The following is a 22159-nucleotide window of genomic DNA, read 5'->3' on the forward strand; positions in this document are numbered from 1 at the left end:
TTGAGTTTCCTGAGCCATACAGCAAATTCCTTTGGCCATCTATTTTACATACGGTAGTGTAAGATTTCATGTTACTCTTTCCATACATCTGATCCTCCCCTCCCTTCTCCCCATGTACATGAGTCTATTCTCTATGTTTGTTTCTCCACTGCTGCCATGCAAATAAATTCTTCAGTTCCATTTTTCTAGATTCCATATATGTGCATTAGAATATGATATTTATCTTTCTCTTTCTGACTCACTTCACACTGTATAATAGGTTCTAGGTTCATTGACCTCATCAGAACTGACGCAAATGTGTTCCTTTTTATGGCTGAGTAATTGTGTATACAATCCATTGTGTATACATACCACAACTTCTTTATCCATTCATCTGTTGATGGACATCTAGGTTGCTTCCATGTTCTAGCTATTGTAAAGAGCACTGCAATGAACAATGGGATACATGTGTCTTTTTCAATTTTGGTTTCCTCATGGTATATGACTAGGAGTGGGATTGCTGGGTCACATGGTGGTTTTATTCCTAGTTTTTTAAGGAATCTCCATACCGTCTTCCATAGTGGCTGTATCAATTTACATTCCCACCAACAGTGCAAGAAGGTTCCCTTTTCTTCACATCCTCTCCAGCATTTATCATTTGTAGACTTTTTGATGATGGCCATTCTTACTGGTGTGAGGTGATATATCATTGTAGCTTTGATTTGCTTTTCTCTAGTAATGAGTGATGTTCAGAATCTTTTCATGTGTTTATTAGCCATCTGTAGGTCTTCATTGGAGAACTGTCTGTTTAGGTCTTCTGCCCAGTTTTTGATTGGGTTGTTTGTTTTCTGGAATTGAGTTGTATGAGCTGCTTGTATATTTCAGAAATTAATCCTTTGTTAGTTGTTTCACTTGCTATTATTTTTTTTTCCCGTTCTGAGGGTTATCTTTTCCTTTGCTGTGCAAAAGTTTTTAAATTTAATCAGGTCCCACTTGTTTACTTTTGTTTTTATTTCCATTACTCCAGGAGGTGGGTCATAGAGGATTTTGCTTTGATTTCTGTCATCTAGTGTTCTGCGTATGTTTTCCTCTAAGAGTTTTATAGTTTCTGGTCTTACATTTAGGTATTTAATCCATTTTCAGTTTATCTTTGTGTATGGTGTTAGGAAGTGGTCTAATTTCATTCTTTTACACATAACTGTCCAGTTTTCCCAGCACCATTTATTGAAGAGGCTGTCTTTTCCCCACTGTATATTCTTGCCTCCTTTGTCAAAAATAAGGTACCCATAGGTGCATGGGTTTATTTCTGGGCTTTCTATCTTGTTCCATTGGTCTATATTTCTGTTTTTGTACCAGTACCATGCTGCCTTGATGACTGTAGATTTGTAGTACAATCTGAAGTCAGGAAGGTTGATTCCTCCAGCTCCATTCTTCTTTCTCAAGACTGCTTTGGCTATTCTGCATCTTTTGTGTTTCCATATGAATTGTGAAATTTTTTTTCTAGTTCTGTGAAAATGCCATTGGTAATTTGATAGGGATTGCATTGACTCTGTAGATTGCATTTGGTAGTATAGTCATTTTCACAATATTTATTCTTCCTACCCAGGGACATGGAATATCTATCCATCTGTTTATGCTATCTTTGATTTCTTTCATCAGTGTCTTATAATTTTCTATGTACAGTTCTTTTGTCTCCTTAGGTAAGTTTAAGTGAGTGAAAGTCACTTAGTCGTGTCCAACTCTTTGTGACCCCATGGACTATACAGTCGATGGAATTCTCCAGGCCATAATACTGGAGTGGGTAGCCATTACCTTCTCCCAGGGATCTTCCCAACCCAGGGATCAAACCCAGGTTTCCTGCATTGCAGGCAGATTCTTTACCAACTGAGCTATCAGGGAAGCCATATTCCTAGGTATTTAATCGTTTTTGTTGCAATGGTGAATAGGATTGATTCTTTAATTTCTCTTTCTGGTTTTTCATTGTTAGTATATAGAAATGCAAGTGATTTCTGTGTATTGATTTTGTATCCTGAAACTTTACTAAATTCATTGATTAGCTCTAGTAATTTTCTGATACTATTTTTAGGGTTTTCTATGTACAGTATCATGTTACCTGCAAACAGTGAGAGCTTTATTTCTTTTCTGATCTGGATTCTTTTATTTCTTTTTCTTCTCTGATTGCTGTAGCTAGAACTTTCAGAACTATGTTGAATAACAGTGGTGAATGTGGACACCCTTGTCTTGTTCCTGATCTTGGGGGGAATGCTTTCAGTATTTCACCATTGAAAATAATGTTTGTGGTAGGCTTATCATATGTGGCCTTTACTATGTTGAGGTAGGTTCCTTCTATGCCCATTGGAAGGAAAGTTATGACCAACCTAGATAGCATATTAAAGCAGAGACATTACTTTGCCAACAAAGGTCCGTCTAGTCAAGGCTATGGTTTTTCCAATGGTCATGTATGGATGTGAGAGTTGGACTGTGAAGAAAGCTGAGCACCGAAGAATTGATTCTTTTGAACTGTGGTGTTGGAGAAGACTCTTGAGAGTCCCTTGGACTGCAAGGAGATCCAACCAGTCCATTCTGAAGGAGATCAGTCCTGGAATTTCTTTGGAAGGAATGATGCTAAAGCTGAAACTCCAGTACTTTGGCCACCTCATGCGAAGGGTTGACTCATTGGAAAAGACTCTGATGCTGGGAAGGATTGGGGGCAGGAGGAGAAGGGGACGACAAAGGATGAGATGGCTGGATGGCATTACCGACTCGATGGACATGAGTTTGGGTGAACTCTGGGAGTTTGTGATGGACAGGGAGGCCTGGCGTGCTGTGATTCATGGGGTTGCAAAGAGTCGGACACGACTGAGCGACTGAACTGAACTGAACTGTATCAGAAATGGGTGCTGAATTTTGTCAAAGGCTTTTTCTGCATCTATTGAGATTATCATATGGTTTTTATCTTACAATTTGTTAATATGATGTATCACTTGGATTGATTTACATATATTGAAGAATCCTTGCATTCCTGGAATAAATCCAGCTTGATCATGGTGTGTGAGCTTTCTGATGTGTTGCTGAATTCTGTTTGCTAAAATTTTGTTGAGGATTTTTGCATCTATGTCCATCAGTGATATTGGCCTGTAGTTTTCTGTGTTGTATTTGGTTTTGGTATCAGGGTGATGGTGGCTTCGTAGAATGAGTTTGGAAGTGTTCCTTCCTCTGCAATTTTTTGAAAGAATTTTAGGAGAGGCATTAGCTCTACTCTAAGTGTTTGATAGAGTTCTCCTGTGAAGCCATCTGGTCCTGAGTTTTTGATTTTTGGGGGATTTTTGATCACAGTTTCAATTTCAGAGCTTGTAATTGGGTTTGTCCATAATTTCCATTTTTTCCTGGTTCAGTCTTGTAAGATTGAACTTTTCTAAGAATCTGTCCATTTCTTCCAGGTTATCCATTTTATGGCCATACAGTTGTTCATAAGAGTCTCTTATAATTCTTTGTATTTCTGCATTATCTGTTGTAACCTCTCCTTTTTTGTTTCTAATTTTGTTGACTTGATTCTTCTCTCTTTTTTCTTGATGAGTCTGGCTAAATGTTTGTATTTTATCTTCTCAAAGTAACAGCTTTTAGTTTTATTAGCCTTTACTATTGTTTCTTTCATTTCTTTGTCATTTATTTCTGCTCAGATCTTTATGATTTATTTCCTTCTACTAATTTTGATGTTTTTGTTGTTGTTGTTCTTCTTCTTTTTCTAGTTGTTTTAGGTGTAAAGTTAGGTTGTTTTTCTTGTTTCTTGAAGTACGATTGTATTGCTATAAACTTCCCTCTTAGAACTGCTTTTGCTGCATCCCATAGGTTTTGTGTTGTTGTGTTTTCATTGTCATTTGTTTCTTGAAATTTTTTGATTTCCCTTTTGATTTCTTCAGTAACCTGTTGGTTATTTATAAATGTGTTGTGTTTCTTACAGTTTTTTTTTCTTGTAACTGATACCTAGTCTCATAACGTTGTGGTCGGAGAAGATGCTTGATATGATTTCAGTTTTCTTAAATTTACTGAGGTTTGATTTGTGACCCAAGATGTGGTCTATCCTGGAGAATTTTCCATGTGCGCTTGAGAAGAAGGTGTATTCTTCTGCATTTGGATGGAATGTCCTGAAGATATCAATGAGATCCATCTCATCTAATGTATCATTTTTAAGACTTGTGTTTCCTTATTAATTTTCTGTTTTGATGATCTGTCCATTTGTGTGAGTGGGGTGTTAAAGTCTCCTACTATTATTGTGTTACTGTCAATTTCCCTTTTTATGTCTGTTAGTGTTTGTCTTATGTATTAAGGTGTTCCTATGTTGGGTGCATAGATATTTACAATTTTGTGTCTTCCTCTTGGATTGATCCCTTGATCATTATGTAGTGTCCTTCCTTATCTCTTGTAATCTTCTTTATTTTAAGGCCTATTTTGTCTGATATGATGATTGCTACTCCAGCTTTATTTTGCTTCCCATTTGCATAGAATGTATTTTTCCATCCTCTCACTTTCAGTCTATATGTGTCTTTAGGTCTGAAGTGGGCTTCTTGCAAACAGCATATATATGAATCTTGTTTTTGTATCCATTCAGCCAGTCTGTGTCTTTTGGTTGGAGCATTTAATCCATTTACATTTAAAGTAATTATTGATATATATATATATTCCTATTGACGTTTTCTTAATTGTTTGGGGTTGATTTTGTAGATCTTTTTCCTGCTCTTGTATTTCTTGACTATATAAGCCCCTTTAACATTTGTTGTAAAGCTGGTTTGGTGATGCTGAATTCTCTTAACTTTTGCTTGTCTGAGAAGCTTTTTATTTCTCCATCAATTTTGAATGAGATCCTTGTCAGGTACAATAATCTTGGTTGTAGATTTTTCCCTTTCGGTACTTTAAATATGTCCTGCCGTTCCCTTCTGGCCTGCAGAGTTTCTGCTGAAAGATCAGCTGTTAAGTGTAAGGGGTTTCCCTTGTACGTTACTTGTTGCTTCTCCTTTGCTGCTTTTAGTATTCTTTGTTTTTGTTTAGTCTTTGTTAGTTTCATTAGTATGTGTCTTGGCATGTTTCTCCTTGGGTTTATCCTGTATGGGGCTTTTTGTGTCTCTTGGACTTGATCGACTATTTCCTTTTCCATGTTGGTGAAATTTTCAACTATAATCTCTTCAAAAATTTTCTCATAGTGTTGGTGCATTTGATATTGTCCTAGAGGTCTCTGAGACTATCCTCAATTCTTTTCATTCTTTTTACTTTATTCTGCTCTTCTGAAGTTATTTCCACCATTTTATCTTCCAGCTCACTGATTCATTCTTCTGCTTCAGATATTTTACTATTGATTCCTTCTGGAGTATTTTTAATTTCAATAATTGTGTTGTTTGTCTCTGTATGTTTATTCTTTAATTCTTCTAGGTCTTTGTTAATTGATTCTTGCATTTTCTCTATTTTGTTTTCAAGGTTTTTAATCATCTTTACTCTCATTATTCTGAATTCTTCTCCAGGTAGTTTGCCTATTTCTTCTTCATTTAATTGAACTTCTGTGTTTCTAGTTTGTTCCTTCATTTGTGTAGTATTTCTCTGCCTTTTCTTTTCTTTCTTTTTTTTTTTTTTTAACTTATTGTGTTTGAAGTTTCCTTTTCCCAGGGTTCAAGGTTGAATTCTTTCTTCCTTTTGATTTCTGCCCTCCTCAGGTTGATCCAGTGGTTTGTGTAAGCTTCATATAGGGTGAGATTTGTGCTGAGTTTTTGTTTGTTTTTCCTCTGATGGACAAGGCTAAGTGAAGTGGCAATCCTTCCTGCTGATGACTGGGTTTGTATTTTTTGTTTTGCTTGTTGTTTAGAGTAGGTGTCCTGCACAGGGTGTTACTGGTCTTTGGGTGATGCCAAGTGTTGTATTCAAGTGGCTTCCTTTGTGTGAATTCTCAGTATTTGATACTCCCTAGGGTTAGTTCTCTGGTAGTCTAGGGTCTTGGAGTCAGTGCTCCCACTCCAAAGGCTCAGGGCTTGATCTCTTTAAGCGGTAGACAAGGTGAGAGTGGATTTTGGTGCTGTGTTTCTTTTGTTTTGTTTTCTGTCTCAAACTTATTTTGTTTTAAATTGGATATTTATTATATCCAGTGCTCTTATTATGTTTTAAATTGGATATTTCATCTTCTCATCCAAACCAACATTTTTTTTTTTTTTTTGGTTTTTTAGTTCGTTTTAGTGTTAGTTTATGGCACCCCACTCCAGCAGGAGGAGCCTGGTAGGCTGCAGTCCATGGGGTCGCTAAGAGTCGGACACAGCTGAGCAACTTCACTTTCACTTTTCACTTTCATGCATTGGAGAAGGAAAGGGCAACCCACTCCAGTGTTCTTGCCTGGAGAATCCCAGGGACGGGGGAGCCTGGTGGGCTGCCATCTATGGGGTCGCACAGAGTTGGACACGATTGAAGTGACCTAGCAGCAGCAGCAGCAGCAGTGTTAGTTTTACCAATGTTTTTAATAGATTTTGTTTGTTTGTTTGTTTTAGAACAGTGTTAGTTTCACAGCAAAATGCCTCTCTGGGAGGGAGTTGTGAAAGAGGAAAGGTGTCCACATATTGAGAAGTCCCCTCACTGGTGAGAATAAGGAATGGAGGGGGAGTTTTGGAGCCTCAGAAAAGAGCACAGAAACAAGTATGCAGAAGGCAAAGCAGAGAGAGATCTGCACAAAGGGTCAGTGCCAACCAACACTCACTACTCTGAGACACTTGTCTGCTGGCTCACTGCACTGGGTGGGGACTGGATACTGAGGCTTGGGCTTTGGAGCTCAAACCCTGGGGACTGGACTGGGGTTAGGTACATGAAGACAGCCTGAGGGAGCTAGGGTGTGGTGCACCACAACTGAGGGAGTATGGGGAGAAGCCTGGGCCTGGACAGGGAGACAAGGGACCATTGAGGGACACTCAAGCAGGGGGTGGGCCTGCCATAGGAGCTGCTTTCTCCAGTTGCTCTCAGGTGGCAGGGCATGCCCACATGTGCTTCAGGGGCAGGTACCAGTCATGGCTGCCATCTTAGCTCCAGACGCGGATGTGGATCACTGCCAGTGCCACTACCAAGGCTCCTATGAGTGTTGCAGGCCACTGCCTCACCTTCCTGGGAGCCAGCACGGCCTGTCACTTCTGCCAAGGGCCCTGGAACCTGGTGCCAACCACATGCGATCTGCCACTGGTATCACTGCTGCTGCAAAGCGACCTATGCCTGGGAGCCAGCCTCATCCCCTGCCCTTCCTGGGAACCTGTACAAGCTGTATGCCTTCATACCTGCATGCCCCCTATTGAGGGGATACCAGCCAGCACATGCTGAGGCAAGACAGAGCAAACATCCAAACCAAAAACAGCCCTCATCCCCTAAAAATATTAAACCCACACCAGCCACACAGGGATGCTCTCGCTTATAAATAGCCCTCCAAGACTGTAGTAGATGGTTGTTTCTCCTAAAGTCACATAATAAGAGAAATACAAACAAAATGAAGAAGCATAGGATGCACTCTTAGCCAAAAGACCAAGAAAATTCCCCTGAGCAATGAAACAGAACTCTTCAGTCTAACAAACACTGAGTCCTAAAGCGAGGTAATGAAAATACTGAAGGAATTAAGAAAGGCTATTAAAAAATGCAGATTACTGTAAAAAAGGAACTAGAAACTCTAAGAGGGAGCCAAAAAAAAAAATAGAAAATTCATTTTCCAAGATGAAAACTGAGCTCAAGGCAATGAATAGCAGAATTAACAATGCAGAAGAAAGGATAAGTGACCTGGAAGATAGACCAATGGAAATTACCTAATCAAAGAAGCAGAGAACCAAATTTAAAAAAATAAAAAATGAAAGCAATGTAAGAGACCTATGGGATAATATAAAGCAAGCCAATTAAGCACAATAGGAATTCCAAGAGGAGAAGAAAGAAGAAAAGGGGATTGAAAATATATTTAAAGAATTTATGGCTAAAAGTTTACCAGACCTAAAGAAGGAAAATATCCAGATACAGGAAGCACATAGGGTCCCAAACAAGATGAACCCCAAAAGACTTACACCAGGATGCATTATGTGTAATAAAAGTAACTAACTATTAAAGAAAGAATTCTAAAGGCAGCAAGAGAAAGTTAAAGAGTTAATTACAAGGGAACTCCTGTAAGACTATCAGCTAATTTTTCTACAAAACACTACAGGCCATAGTTCAGTTCAGTCGCTCAGTCGTGTTCGACTCTTTGTGACCCCATGAACCACAGCACGCCAGGCCTCCCTGTCCATCACCAACTCCCGGAGTTCACTCAAACTCATGTCCATCGAGTTGGTGATGCCATCCAGCCATCTCATCCTCTGTCATCCCCTTCTCCTCCTGCCCTCAATCTTTCCCAGCATCAGGGTCTTTTCAAATGAGTCAGCTCTTTGCATGAGGTGGCCAAAGTATTGGAATTTCAGCTTCAACATCAGTCCTTCCAATGAACACCCAGGACTGATCTCCTTTAGGATGGACTGGTTGGATCTCCTTGCAGTCCAAGGGACTCTCTAGAGTCTTCTCCAACACCACAGTTCAAAAGCATCAATTCTTCGGTGCTCAGTTTTCTTTATAGTCCAACTCTCACATCCATACATGACCACAGGAAAAACCATACCCTTGTCTAGACTGACCTTTGTTGGCAAAGTAATGTCTCTGCTTTTCAATATGCTGTCTAGGTTGGTCATAACTTTCCTTCCAAGGAGTAAGCGTCTTTTAATTTCATGGCTGCAATCACCATCTACAGTGCTTTTGGAGCCCCCAAAATAAAGTCTGACACTGTTTCCCCTGTTTCCCCATCTATTTCCCATGAAGTGATGGGACCAAATGCCATGATCTTAGTTTTCTGAATGTTGAGCTTTACGCCAACTTTTCCACTCTCCTCTTTCACTTTCATCAAGAGGCTCTTTAGTTCTTCTTCACTTTCTGCCATAAGGGTGGTGTCATCTGCATATCTGAGGTTATTGATATTTCTCCCAGCAATATTGATTCCAGCTTGTGCTTCATCCAACCCATCATTTCTCATGATGTACTCTGCATATAAGTTAAATAAGCAGGATGACAATATATAGCCTTGACGTACTCTTATTTGGAACCAGTCTGTTGTTCCATGTCCAGGTCTAACTGTTGCTTCCTGGCCTGCATACAGATTTCTCAAGAGGCAGATCAGGTGGTCTGGTATTCCCACCTCTTTAATAATTTTCCACAGTTGATTGTGATCCACACAGTCAAAGGCTTTGGCATAGTCAATAAAGCAGAAATAGATGTTTTTCTGGAACTCTCTTGATTTTCAATTCAAAATGGCTCCCAGGCATGGTGTTGCAATGATATCTACTGTACCTAAGTGCAGGAAGGCCATGATGTGTTTAATGGAGAAAATAATCTTTGTTCAGGCACCAAGTACAGTGCTATTGGCTATCAGTACAATGTTAATGAATTTACAATATATATATTAAGTAAGGTATCTTTAAGCACAAACACACATACAACAAGGTTATGTATTGATTGGTTGACCAATAACAGTGTGAGCAGAGGTTCACAGGAACCTATTTCTCCTAATAGCAGTGGTTCAGTATTCACAGATTAAGTGTTTATCATGACTTCATTGAATATAACTACCTCACATAGAGAGAATTGATTGTATTATTATCCCTAGATGATAAAGCTGAGGTGCAGAGATATAAGGAATTAGCCTAGCCTGGGATGACATAGCTAGTAAATAGTATAGCTTATATTAGAACTTGGGGCAGTATGGCTCCAGAACCTGTACTCTTCCCCACCACACCATCCTGCCTCTTGTATGGTGAGAGTATCCTGGGTATCAGTCTTCCGTGAAGGTCAGGGTTGGAAGTAGAAAACAGGATGCCCTGGAAAACCAACTCTTCTCAGCATCCCAGCCTCTTTAGAGATAATGGTATTCTGGGTTGTTAAGTTAAACCTGTAATGTCTCAATGTTCTTGGGAAACAGGGTAGTAGCATTTCTTTGTAACATCTGAGTGTCCTGGGATTATCAGGCTGCTCTGGATGGCTAACCTGAGTTCCCTTATAAGATTAGGGTCTCTTGAGGCAGCAAGAGTATGGGAATTCAGTGTCTGCTTGTGGGTCCAAGTTGGCTACAAGAGACTTTGGGGGTTCATCTGCCATGGGGCTCAGGTTTCTCTAGGAGGCCATAGTATATTCTGGGGTTGAGGGAGAAGTTTCACATCTTGGACCACTGCTTCTTGACTCTCATGTTGTTATGAATTGAATGTTTATGTCTCCTCTCAGTTCAGTTCAGTTCAGTTGCTCAGTTGTATCTGACTCTTTGCAACCACATGGACTCCCTGTCCATCACCAACTCCTGGAGTTTACTCAAACTCATGTTCATTATGTCAGTAATGCCATCCAACCGTCTCATCCTCTGTTGTCCCCTTCTCTTCCAGCCTTCGGTCTTTTCCAGCATCAGGGTCTTTTCCAAGGAGTCAGTTCTTCACATCAGGTGGCCAAAGTATTGGAGTTTCAGCTTCAGCATCTGTCCTTCCAACGAACACCCAGGACTGAATTCCTTTAGGATGGACTGGTTGGATCTCCTTATAGTCCAAGGGACTCTCAAGAGTCTTCTCCAACATCATAGTTCAAAAGCATCAATTCTTTGGTGCTCAGCTTTCTTTATAGTCCAACTCTCACTTCCATACATGACTACTGGAAAAACCATAGCTTTGAGTATACAGACCTCTGTTGGCAAAGTAATGTCTCTGCTTTTTAATATGCTGTCTATGTTGGTCATAACTTTACTTCCAAGGAGCAAACATCTTTTAATTTCATGGCTACAGTCACCATCTGCAGTAATTTTGGAGCCCCCCAAAATAAAGTCTCTCACTGTTTCCATTGTTTCCCCATCTATTTGCCATGATATGACGGAACCAGATGCTGTGTTCTTAGTTTTCTGAATGTTGAGTTTTAAGTCAACATTTTTACTCTACTCTTTCACTTTCATCAAGAGGCCCTTAAGTTCTTCTTCACTTTCTGCCATAATGGTGGTATCATCTGCATATCTAAGGTTATTGATATTTTTCCCAGCAATCAGCTAATATATTAAAACCCTAAACCTAATATGATGCAATGATATTTGGAGGTGGGCCTATGGGAGATGATTAGGGTTGAGAGAGATCATGAGGGTGAGACCACAAGATGAGATTAGTATCTTTTTAAGAAGAAGAGAAACCAGAACTGAGTTTTCCATCTTGTGAAGGCAGAAGGTGGCTGTCTGCAATCCAGGAAAAGGGCTCTCAGGACCTGAAGCAGCTAGCACCTTAGTCTTAGATTTCTCAGACTCTGGAAATGGAAATCTATTGTTTTAACCACCCATCCTTTGGTATTTTGTTATGGCAGCCAGAGCTAATGAAGACAAGTGTATAGTCAGTTCTCCTGGGGATCTTGTTACAGTGAAGATTCTGATTCAGTAGGACTCAAGTGGGGTTCCCAAATTTGCATTTCTAACAAGCTTTCATGTGCTGCTTATTATTCTGATCCATGGATCATATTGTAATCTTAAGAATCCTAGAAGATTACCATGCTTTCTGAATTGAATTGTACTTTTAAAGGATATGCTTGAAGGATTAGCATGACCTTGGGGATTCTATGGGTACAGTGTGTTCCAAGACTAATAAAGTATTCTCATGGATTCAGTCTATACTGAGATTTCAAAACTTCATGGCGGGTGACAGGGATTATCTCCTAGTAGAGGTGAAATGTTCTAGGTTTCAGTGTGTCCTAGAGGACCCAGAGTCCAAGGATACTGGGTTGTCTTTAAAGGGTCAGAATGTCCTAGGGTCTTCAGAATGTACTTCCTGTAGCTAAGTAATCACAAGAAGCAGATTATTGCAGGTGTCAGGGTGTCCTGACTGTTCAGGGACTCTGGGTGTGTCAGGGTGTCCTTGAAGAATCAGAATGTCTGTCTTCTGCAGAGTTTTGGGGTCTGGGAGAATCAGGATGTACCTGGAATTCAGACGCTCTTCAGGGTCAGGGTACTCTGAAGTTCTGTGCAACCTCGGAAGTTCAGGGAGTCCTGTGGGGTTCTGGATGAATACAGAGAATACTTGAGAACTATGCTTGGCCAGAAGACTCATCCTATGTTTTATGTTGTTCTGAGGGGGAGTCCAGAGTATTCTGAGAATCAAGATATAGTAGCGGTGGCTGCACAGGCACAGGAGGGCCTAGAGGAGCTATCCCACGTTGAGGGTCAGGAAGGGCAGCAGTGAGGAGATACCCCTCATCCAAGGTAAGGAACAGCAGCTGCGCTTTGCTGGAGCAGTCTTGATGAGATACCCCATGTCCAAGGTAAGAGAAACCCAAGTAAGACGGTAGGTGTTGCAAGAAGGCATCAGAGGGCAGACACACTGAAACCATAATCACAGAAAACAGTCAATCTAATCACACTGGGACCACAGCTTTGTCTAACTCAATGAAACTAAACCATGCCCGTGGGGCCGCCCAAGACAGGCGGGTCATGGTGGAGAGGTCTGACAAAATGTGGTCCACTGGACAAGGGAATGGCAAACCACTTCAGTATTCTTGCCTTCAGAACCCCATGAACAGTATGAAAAGGCAAAATGATAGGATACTGAAAGAGGAACTCCCCAGGTCAGTAAGGGCCCAATATGCTACTGGAGATCAGTGGAGAAATAACTCCAGAAAAAATGAAGGGATAGAGCCAAAGCAAAAAGAATACCCAGCTGTATATGTGACTTGTGATAGAAGTAAGGTCTGATGCTGTGAAGAGCAATATTGCATAGGAACCTGGAATGTCAGGTCCATGAATCAAGGCAAATTGGAAGAGGTCAAACAAGAGATGGCAAGAGTGAATGTCGACATTCTAGGAATCAGCAAATTCAAATGGACTGAAATGGGTGAATTTAACTCAGGTGACCATTATATCTACTACTGTGGACAGGAATCCCTTAGAAGAAATGGAGTAGCCATCATGGTCAACAAAAGAGTCCGAAATGCAGTACTTGGATGCAATCTCAAAAACAACAAAATGATCTCTGTTCGTTTCCAAGGCAAACCATTCAATATCACAGTAATCCAAGTCTATGCCCCAACCAGTAATGCTGAAGAAGCTGAAGTTGAACGGTTCTATGAAGACCTACGAGACCTTTTAGAACTAACACCCAAAAAAGATGTCCTTTTCATTTTAGGGGACTGGAATGCAAAAGTAGGAAGTCAAGAAACACCTGGAGTAACAGGCAAATTTGGCCTTGGAATACGGAATGAAGCAGGGCAAAGACTAATAGAGTTTTGCCAAGAAAATGCACTGGTCATAACAAACACCCTCTTCCAACAACACAAGAGAAGACTCTACACATGGACATCACCAGATGGTCAACACCAAAATCAGATTGATTATATTCTTTGCAGCCAAAGATGGAGAAGCTCTATACAGTCAACAAAAACAAGACCAGGAGCTGACTGTGGCTCAGATCGTGAACTCCTTATTGCCAAATTCAGACTGAAATCGAAGAAAGTAGGGAAAACCACTAGACCATTCAGGTATGACCTAAATCAAATCCCTTATGATTATACAGTGGAAGTGAGAAATAGATTTAAGGGACTAGATCTGATAGACAGAGTGCCTGATGAACTATGGATGGAGGTTCGTGACATTGTACAGGAGGCAGGGATCAAGACCATCCCCATGGAAAAGAAATGCAAAAAAGCAAAATGGCTGTCTGAGGAACCTTGCAAATAGCTGTGAAAAGAAGAGAAGAAAAAAGCAAAGGAGAAAGGGAAAGATATAAGCATCTGAATGCAGAGTTCCAAAGAATAGCAAGAAGAGATAAGAAAGCCTTCCTCAGTGATCAATGCAAAGAAATAGAGGAAAACAACAGAATGGGAAAGACTAGAGATCTCTTCAAGAAAATTAGAGATACCAAGGAAACATTTCACACAAAGATGGGCTCGATAAAGAACAGAAATGGTGTGCACCTAACAGAAGCAGAAGATATTAAGAAGAGGTGGCAGGAATACACAGAAGAACTGTATAAAAAAGATCTTCACGACCCAGATAATCACGATGGTGTGGTCACTCACCTAGAGCCAGACATCCTGGAATGTGAAGTCAAGTGGGCCTTAGGAAGCATCACTATGAACAAAGCTAGTGGAGATGATGGAATTCCAGTTGAGCTCTTTCAAATCCTGAAAGATGATGCTGTGAAAGTGCTGCACTCAATATGCCAGCAAATTTGGAAAACTCAGCAGTGGCCACAGGACTGGAAAAGGTCAGTTTTCATTCCAATCCCAAAGAAAGGCAATGCCAAAGAATCCTCAAATTACCACACAATTGCACTCATCTCACACGCTAGTAAATTAATGCTCAAAATTCTCCAAGCCAAGCTTCTGCAGTACATGAACCAGATGTTCAAGCTGGTTTTAGAAATGCAGAGGAACCAGAGACCAAATTGCCAACATCCACTGGATCATGGAAAAAGCAAGAGAGTTCCAGAAAAGCATCTATTTCTGCTTTATTGATTATGCCAAAGCCTTTGACTGTGTGGATCACAATAAACTGTGGAAAATTCTGAAAGAGATGGGAATACCAGACCACCTGACCTGCCTCTTGAGAAACCTGTATGCAGGTCAAGAAGCAACAGTTAGAACTGGACATGGAACAACAGACTGGTTCCAAATAGGAAAAGGAGGTTGTCAAGGCTGTATATTGTCACCCTGTTTATTTAACTTCTGTGCAGAGTACATCATGAGAAACGCTGGGCTGGAAGAAGTACAAGCTGGAATCAAGATTGCTGGGAGAAATATCAATAACCTCAGATAGGCAGATGACACCACCCTTATGACAGAAAGTGAAGAGGAACTAAAAAGCCTCTTGATGAAGGTGAAAGTGGAGAGTGAAAAAGTTGGCTTAAAGCTCAACATTCAGAAAACTAAGATCATGGCATCTGGTGGAAACAGTGTCAGACTTTATTTTTTTGGGCTCCAAAATCACTGCAGATGGTGATTGCAGCCATGAAATTAAAAGACGCTTACTCCTTGGAAGAAAAGTTATGACCAACCTAGACAGCATATTGTAAAGCAGAGACATTACTTTGCCAACAAACGTCCGTCTAGTCAAGGCTATGGTTTTTCCTGTGGTCATGTATGGATGTGAGAGTTGGACTGTGAAGAAGGCTGAGCACCGAAGAATTGATGCTTTTGAACTGTGGTGTTGGAGAAGACTCTTGAGAGTCCCTTGGACTGCAAGGAGATCCAACCAGTCCATTCTGAAGGAGATCAGTCTTGGAATTTCTTTGGAAGGAATGATGCTAAAGCTGAAACTCCAGTACTTTGGCCACCTCATGCAAAAAGTTGACTCATTGGAAAAGACTCTGATGCTGGGAAGGATTGGGGGCAGGAGGGGAAGGGGATGACAGAGGATGAGATGGCTGGATGGCATCACTGACTTGATGGACGTGAGTCTGAGTGAATTCAGGGAGTTGGTGATGGACAGGGAGGCATGGCATGCTGCGATTCATGGGGTTGCAAAGAGTCGGACAGGACTGAGTGACTGAACTGAACTGAGGAGGGATCAGAATGTACTTGTGTGTTTTAGCTTTTTAGTTTCCTAGAAAGAAGTCTTTGGGAATCACCTGCATAATGAGATACCAGGCAGGCCCTACTCCTGGCCCCCATTTGTACCCCCTCTCCCTTCTCATGATGGGGTTCTGAGGAGGGGTCTCAGGCAGAATGCATTTTCTCCTCCTTCCCCTGTCTGCTCCCAGGAGGGGATTTAAAAGGACAAAAGAATTTGGCCTTCTGGGAATATGAGCTCTTGGCCCCAGTCCCTGGACCCTCCAACAGAGCACCTTCTCTCATCCGGCTTGTGATCCTCCCTTGATGATGGGGGCTCTGGTGACCAGGCAGTGATTGGATGGGCCCACAGGGGTGAGGAGGAGGTCACTCCTCCGAGGCTCAGGGAGAAAAGAGGTAGTGTGGGATTGCAAGCTGGGAAAGTAGGCAGCTGAGAGCAAAGGGAGAGAACGGCATCCCAGAGAGAAGGGGTAGGGAGAGAAAAATGGAGACTAAAACAGAGGAAAAAGAGTGAGGGCAAGACAGACAGAAGGAGAGCATACTTAAGCGAGGGAATGGAAAATTAGAAACAAAAGTTAGAAAAAAGGAGAGAGGGAGGAAGACAGAGGTATCTATCTATATCTATATTTATATTTACCTAGGGAGAGAGATTCAGAGAGGTATAAATAGAGGGAGAACAATCAAGATACCAGGCATAGAGGGGAACAGAAACTTAGAAAGACTGATCCAAAATCAGAGATTTAGGACACGGAACTGGACTGTCTTTGGTCTCTTTTGTGAGCCATGGACACAGAAGGGAGCAGTGAGCAGGGTAAGCAAACGAAGGAGCAAGTTTGCAGCAGCCTGTGGCCCGAGGGCTACCCAGCCGCTGAGACTGTGACCTCCTCAGTGGGTGAGTGAATCTTTTGGGTGGTGTTCCTGAGGAAGCAGCCAGTGTGTGGGCACCATGGGGCAACTGTTTGCCATGAGGAAGATGAAGAGGAGAAATAGAAAACCAGAATCCTAGAATGTTAAAAATAAGGGAACCTTAGAAGGCACGGGGTGGTACAACTTGTCTGCTTTACAGAGTCGGGTCACTGAAGCCCTACCCTGAGGACGGGGCAGAGTCAGAGCTGAAATCTGTCTCCTCACTCCTGACCTCAGAGTTCACCGACTGCATAGCCTTCTCTGAGGAAGAGAGCTGGAGGGACCACAGCTTTGGAAATGAGTAGAGTAAGGGGCCAAGGTGGACATTGAGCACCAGGTGGGGACCACCTCCTGGGTCCCCATGGGGATGGGATCTTCACTTCAGACATGTTTTTTTCAGTGTGTGCCTTCCAGGTGTTTCCTTTTGCTCCTGTTCTCTCTTCCCTGACTGGCTCTCAGACTAATTAGTGTGGGGGCTTAGTAAGCCTGTAGGGAGAAGAGGCAAGCCTTTCCCACGAGCTCAGGTTCCTGCAGCCTGGTGGCCGGGCCAGGACTGGGATAGGGGAGAAGATGAAATGCATGCATGGGGAGGGTGCATCTGAGCAGAAGAGGGAGGGATGTTTCATCTTCCCAAGTGAAGGGTATAGGATGGGAACAATATAAAGTTTTAAGTTGCATGTGAGCCATGAGAGCAGAGAGCAAGTAATAGGGGTCTTAGAGACCTGGGCAATTGTTACGGTGTCAGAGTGAACATAAGGTACATAGGGTAAGATCAGGAAGGTGGTATGTATGCTCAGAGAGGTGGAAGGCTGCGGAGGAGCATGCCTTACATGGGGACACATCTGGGGGAATGTAATAGGGAGTGGGCATATGGGTGCAGAAGTGAGGCAGAAAGAGCGTGAATGCCCAGGACAAATGAGTCTGAGGTGTGGACCTCATCTGGAGATGGCAGCCTGAGTTAGGGGACTCAGAAGCAAAGTGGAGCCAAGGCTGAGCTAGATTCAGCTGGTTCTGAAAGCTGAAGAATTTCTGCTTGGGGCAGAGTGTATGAGCAACACATTGGGTCCGAGTAGACTCTGGGGATTCCAGCATATGTGGTCTGGGATGGATGGATGGGTCTCTGCGGCAGCAACCTCTCCCCCTCTTCTCCTCCTCAGACATGAACACTCAGCCCTACCGGAACCTCTCTGGTGTAAGAGTGGGGAGACCAAAGCTTTCCCCGCAAGGAGGACAGAGGGGTCGGCCACACTCCCGGCGCCGTCACCGCACCACCTTCAGTCCAGCGCAGTTGGAACAGCTGGAGTCAGCTTTTGGGAGGAACCAGTACCCTGACATTTGGGCACGAGAAAGTCTCGCTCAGGACACAGGCCTCAGTGAGGCCAGAATCCAGGTGATGGCCCAGAATTCCGTGCCTCCACCCCCCAGGAAGAAATGCAGATTCAGTGCTTGGGAACTACTGGGGCAAAGTTCTCAGGGCATTATAACCCTAACCCAAACCTTCACCAGAACAGAGTCTTATCCAACAGTCAAGGTAACCTCATCTGTACCAGGAATGTCACTTGAGTTTAACCCTGCTGCTGCTGCTGCTGCTGCTGCTAAGTTGCTTCAGTCGTGTCTGACTCTGTGTGACCCCATAGATGGCAGTCCATCAGGCTTCCCCGTCCCTGGGATTCTCCAGGCAAGAACACTGGAGTGGGTTGCCATTTCCTTCTCCAATGCATGCAAGTGAAAAGTGAAAGTGAAGTCGCCAGTCGTATCCGACTCCCAGCGACCCCGTGGACTGCAGCCTACCAGGCTCCTCTGTCCATGGGATTTTCCAGGCAAGAGTACTGGAGTGGGGTGCCATTGCCTTCTCCGAGTTTAACCCTGGCACTAACCTAATCTAACTTGAATGCCAACATCAACCCCCAGTATCGACCCCCAACTTTAATAGTGATCTGAACAGCAGAATTGCAGTCCTAACTATTCCTACACATACGTAACCTTGTCTCTAACCATGGCCTTGAAACTCGATAAGCCTGATACTCCCTTGTTTCTAACCATATCTTGTGTGTGTGTTAGTTGCTCAGCTGTATCTGACTCTTTGCAACCCCATGGACTGTAGCCCGTCCATGGAATTCTCCAGGCAAGAATACTGGAGTGGGTTGCCATTTCCTTCTCCAGAGGATCTTCTTGACCCAGAGATTGAACCCAGGTCTTCTGCAATGCAGGCAGATCCTTTACCATCTGAGCCACCAGGGAAACCATATCTTAGGAATCTTAATCTTAGAATAAAATATACCCTAAAGTCAACCTGGTCTATGACAATTAAACTCATCCATAGTCTTAAACTCTAATAACCCTAGAGGAAGTTTCCCATTCTCTGGGGAAAGGAAATGTCATTTTGTCAAGTTTATCTCTTTCCTGTTGGAAGTTGACATTTCTTACTCACCTAAAATTGAAGCAGGGCAAATTTAGACATGGGCTGGAGGAATGGTGTGGTCTCACTTTGTCACTAGGCCTGGCTCAGTTATGCCTTTTGCAAGAGCTTTGCCTCCTCTGGGGATGTGGGGGAATTTTATGCCCGGTACCTTCAGTCTTCAAGGAGAGAGGGTGCATGTGATAATGCCGCCTATTTGAGAGAGAGGCTCTGATGCAGCTCTTCTTCCCCCTCTTCAGGTCTGGTTCCAGAACCGCAGAGCTAAGCAGAGGAAGCAAGAGCGGTCACTGCTCCAGCCACTGGCCCACCTGTCTCCTGCCACCTTCTCTGGTTTCTTGCCCGAGCCCCCTTCTTGTCCCTATTCGTACCCAACACCTCCTCCCCCAATGACCTGCTTCCCTCACCCCTACAACCATGCTCTTCCATCTCAGCCCTCCACAGGTAGTTCCTTTGCTCGACCCTACCAGTCTGAAGACTGGTACCCCAACTTGCACCCAACCCCTGCTGGTCATCTGGCCTGCCCTCCACCCCCACCCATGCTTCCCCTCAGCCTTGAGCCACCAAAGTCCTGGAACTAAAGTAAACAAGTACTGATAAGGTAATTTCCCAGTCTGTGACCCTCACAAAACAGAGAAAACTGGGTGATTTCCTTTCCTTCTAAGGGTGAAGTAAAAATATGGTGAGGGGTAGCACAGGGATTGGGAATGTAGAAATGGGAGATTATGATGAAGTCTCACTGAGGTGACTGAATAAATTTTAGGAGGTGAAACTACTGGAAGATGTAGGGAAAAAACCCCAGTGTAGGTGACTGGTGGAAGGGTAGAATTGAGGGAAGCAATGGTTGCTGCTGATGAATGGAAATGGTTGTAGGGTATAGAATTTTGTGGGTTTCATTCATTGAGATCACAGCTGAGAACCTTTATCCCTGTTGTTTCTAGCTGATTTCAGTCAGGCATTTGATGTGTAAGTCTACTTATACATCCCTTCCCCATCACCTGCACCCAAATCTGTCATTAACTTTTGTTCATTCTATTCTGAAAATCCTGGAGAAGGGAAGGGCAACCCACTTCAGTATTCTTGCCTGGAGAAACCCAGTGATAGAGGAGCCTGGTGGGCTACAGTCCATGGGGTTGCAAAGAGTCAGACATGACTGAAGGGACTTAGCACGCACACATTGTGAAAATAGCTCCTGAATTTATTCCTCTCCTTTCTATTCCAGCAGACACTTTGCTTTTACTGGCCCACATTTTCTAATTAATCCTCCTTCTTGGTTCCCTTAGGTCCAGTCTTTCCCACTTCCAACAGGCCGTGCACATCTGATAACATAAGAATAGCTCTCCAATGTGTTTTAAATAATAAATAAATAATAACTGATAAAACACATACTTAGCCTGTAAGAATCTTCAGTGTTACTTTCAACCTAACTTTTAAGTCAACTGCATGTGGTTTTGTTATTGAGCAAAGGCTCCTGTGGCACAGAAAGCCAAACTCTGACAGTGAATGTTTACAGCAAAGTAAGCTTTTATCGCAGGGCTCCACGCAAGGGAATGGGAGGCAAGTCAGATCCACTCCAACTTGGTCTTTGAGTTGGGGGTGTTTTTAAAGGAGAAGAATAAGTTGAGATTAATCATCATCTTGTGACATTTCTGTGACATCTCTTAATCATAGTTGTGGAAATAAGAATATCTCTAGTTTATGATTCTCTAGTCAGGTGGTCCATGCCTGGGGCATCTGTGAGCTTATCCTACTCTGGAGAAACAAACCTGAGTTTGTGTGTTAATAGTAATACCTACAGCAGCAATTTTAGTTGTCTGATTCTGATTGATTAGTGTTCGTTTGATGCAGGATTGAGGTCAGAATAAAAGTGAATACAGTTTTGAATAGACAGATTAATCACAAACTCACAAAAAGGAACTCAGTTTTAGAGAGGCCCAGTTTCAGAGAAGGAACAGTTTGATTAAGGGAAAACTTTTCCATTCGCAAACTATGAGTCTTGAGGCTCATAAGAGGTCATTCCCAGTGAAGTACCTTAGTCTGAGCTCTCCCAACAGAAACATGGTGTGGTATAGTTTGTGATGTCATTTATATACCTTATTGCTTATAAGGTACTTATTTTACTCATAACTTATTTAAATGTAGGCCTACCTCACTTATTGGTAGGTCCATAGAAGAATTCTGAGTAAACAAGCCTCTAGGGATTTTGTTTACAGTTTTTTATATGTATTGATATTACATAAAAAATGTCAAAACCTCTGTGATGGACAATTCCATTTCTGTGTAATTATCCCCTTGGGCCAGACTGCCTTCCAGAAGGATAATACTGGTTTGCATGCCTCTCAAAATATCAGTATCAGTATCAAAAATGATTGACATTGATCATTTTGGAAAATTGATTCCCTGAGAGTGATGTTTCCTTGCTGGTTAGTTTTTTCAGTTTTCATTAATCAATTGCTAGTGAAAGTTGAAGATAATTTCATGTTTATTGACAATTTACTTTTTTTCTCTTCTGCCTTGCTTCTCTGAGTTATTTGTATAATTGTGTATTGATCTAGTCATCTTTTATTAGTGTTTCAGGAACCACAGGTGAGAGATCTCCCCTTCTTTTTTCTGGATTCACCCATATTTTCCTCATTATCTGGATCAAAATATTATGCCTTGAATCATCTTAAATTTATTTTAGTTTGTGCAGTAAAATAGTCATATAATTTCCCCTCAATCAGCTAACTGGCTTTTCCAAAATAATTTATTTAACAGTTTAACATTGGTTTGTAAAAACATTTTCCCACATACTAAGTTCTCATATGGGACAGTTGTAGACGCCTAATTCTTTTCCACCAATTAGCTTCTCTATTCTGGTATCAGTTACATAGAGTCTTAATTATCAAACATTGTAAGGATTATTGATATCTCTAAAATGTTAAATTTCCTTATTCAAATACAAGGTGAATCTTGTCATTTTTTTCCAGCCTTTTCTTATGTTCCTCAGGAAACTTCTGGATATTTTTTCATAAAACAAATCTTTTTATTTACTTATTTATTTTTAACTGGAGGATAATTGCTTTAAAATGTTGTGTTGGGCTCTGCCAGACATCAACATGAACCAGCCATAGGTATACATGCGTTCCTTCCCTCTTAAACCTCCCTCCCACCTCCTACCCCACCATACTCCTCTAGTTTGTCTCAGACACCAGATTGACCTCTCTGTGTTACACAGCAACTTCCCATCACCTATCTATTTTACATACAGTAATTTATATATTTCAAAGCTAG

General features: G+C 42.1%; 1 protein-coding gene across 1 annotated transcript; it reads left to right on the forward strand.

Moving 5' to 3' along the window:
- The first annotated feature begins 16347 nt into the window (after positions 1 to 16347).
- Positions 16348 to 19467, forward strand: PROP1 (PROP paired-like homeobox 1). The gene is made up of 3 exons (XM_055566698.1): positions 16348 to 16456; positions 17628 to 17860; positions 19129 to 19467. The coding sequence occupies exons 1-3, from the start codon at positions 16348 to 16350 to the stop codon at positions 19465 to 19467; spliced, it is 681 nt and encodes a 226-aa protein (XP_055422673.1).
- Positions 19468 to 22159: the final 2692 nt, after the last annotated feature.

Source organism: Bubalus kerabau, chromosome 1 (genome assembly GCF_029407905.1).
Source record: "Bubalus kerabau isolate K-KA32 ecotype Philippines breed swamp buffalo chromosome 1, PCC_UOA_SB_1v2, whole genome shotgun sequence".
In the NCBI taxonomy this organism is placed as follows: Eukaryota; Metazoa; Chordata; class Mammalia; order Artiodactyla; family Bovidae; genus Bubalus; species Bubalus kerabau.

Coding starts and splice junctions, on each gene's coding strand:
- PROP1 (XM_055566698.1), top strand. CDS start 16,348: ATGGACACAGAAGGGAGCAGTGAGCAGGGTAAGCAAACGAAGGAGCAA. Junction 16,457..17,627: donor GACTGTGACCTCCTCAGTGG/GTGAGTGAATCT, acceptor TCTCCTCCTCAG/ACATGAACACTCAGCCCTAC. Junction 17,861..19,128: donor TCAGTGAGGCCAGAATCCAG/GTGATGGCCCAG, acceptor CCCCCTCTTCAG/GTCTGGTTCCAGAACCGCAG.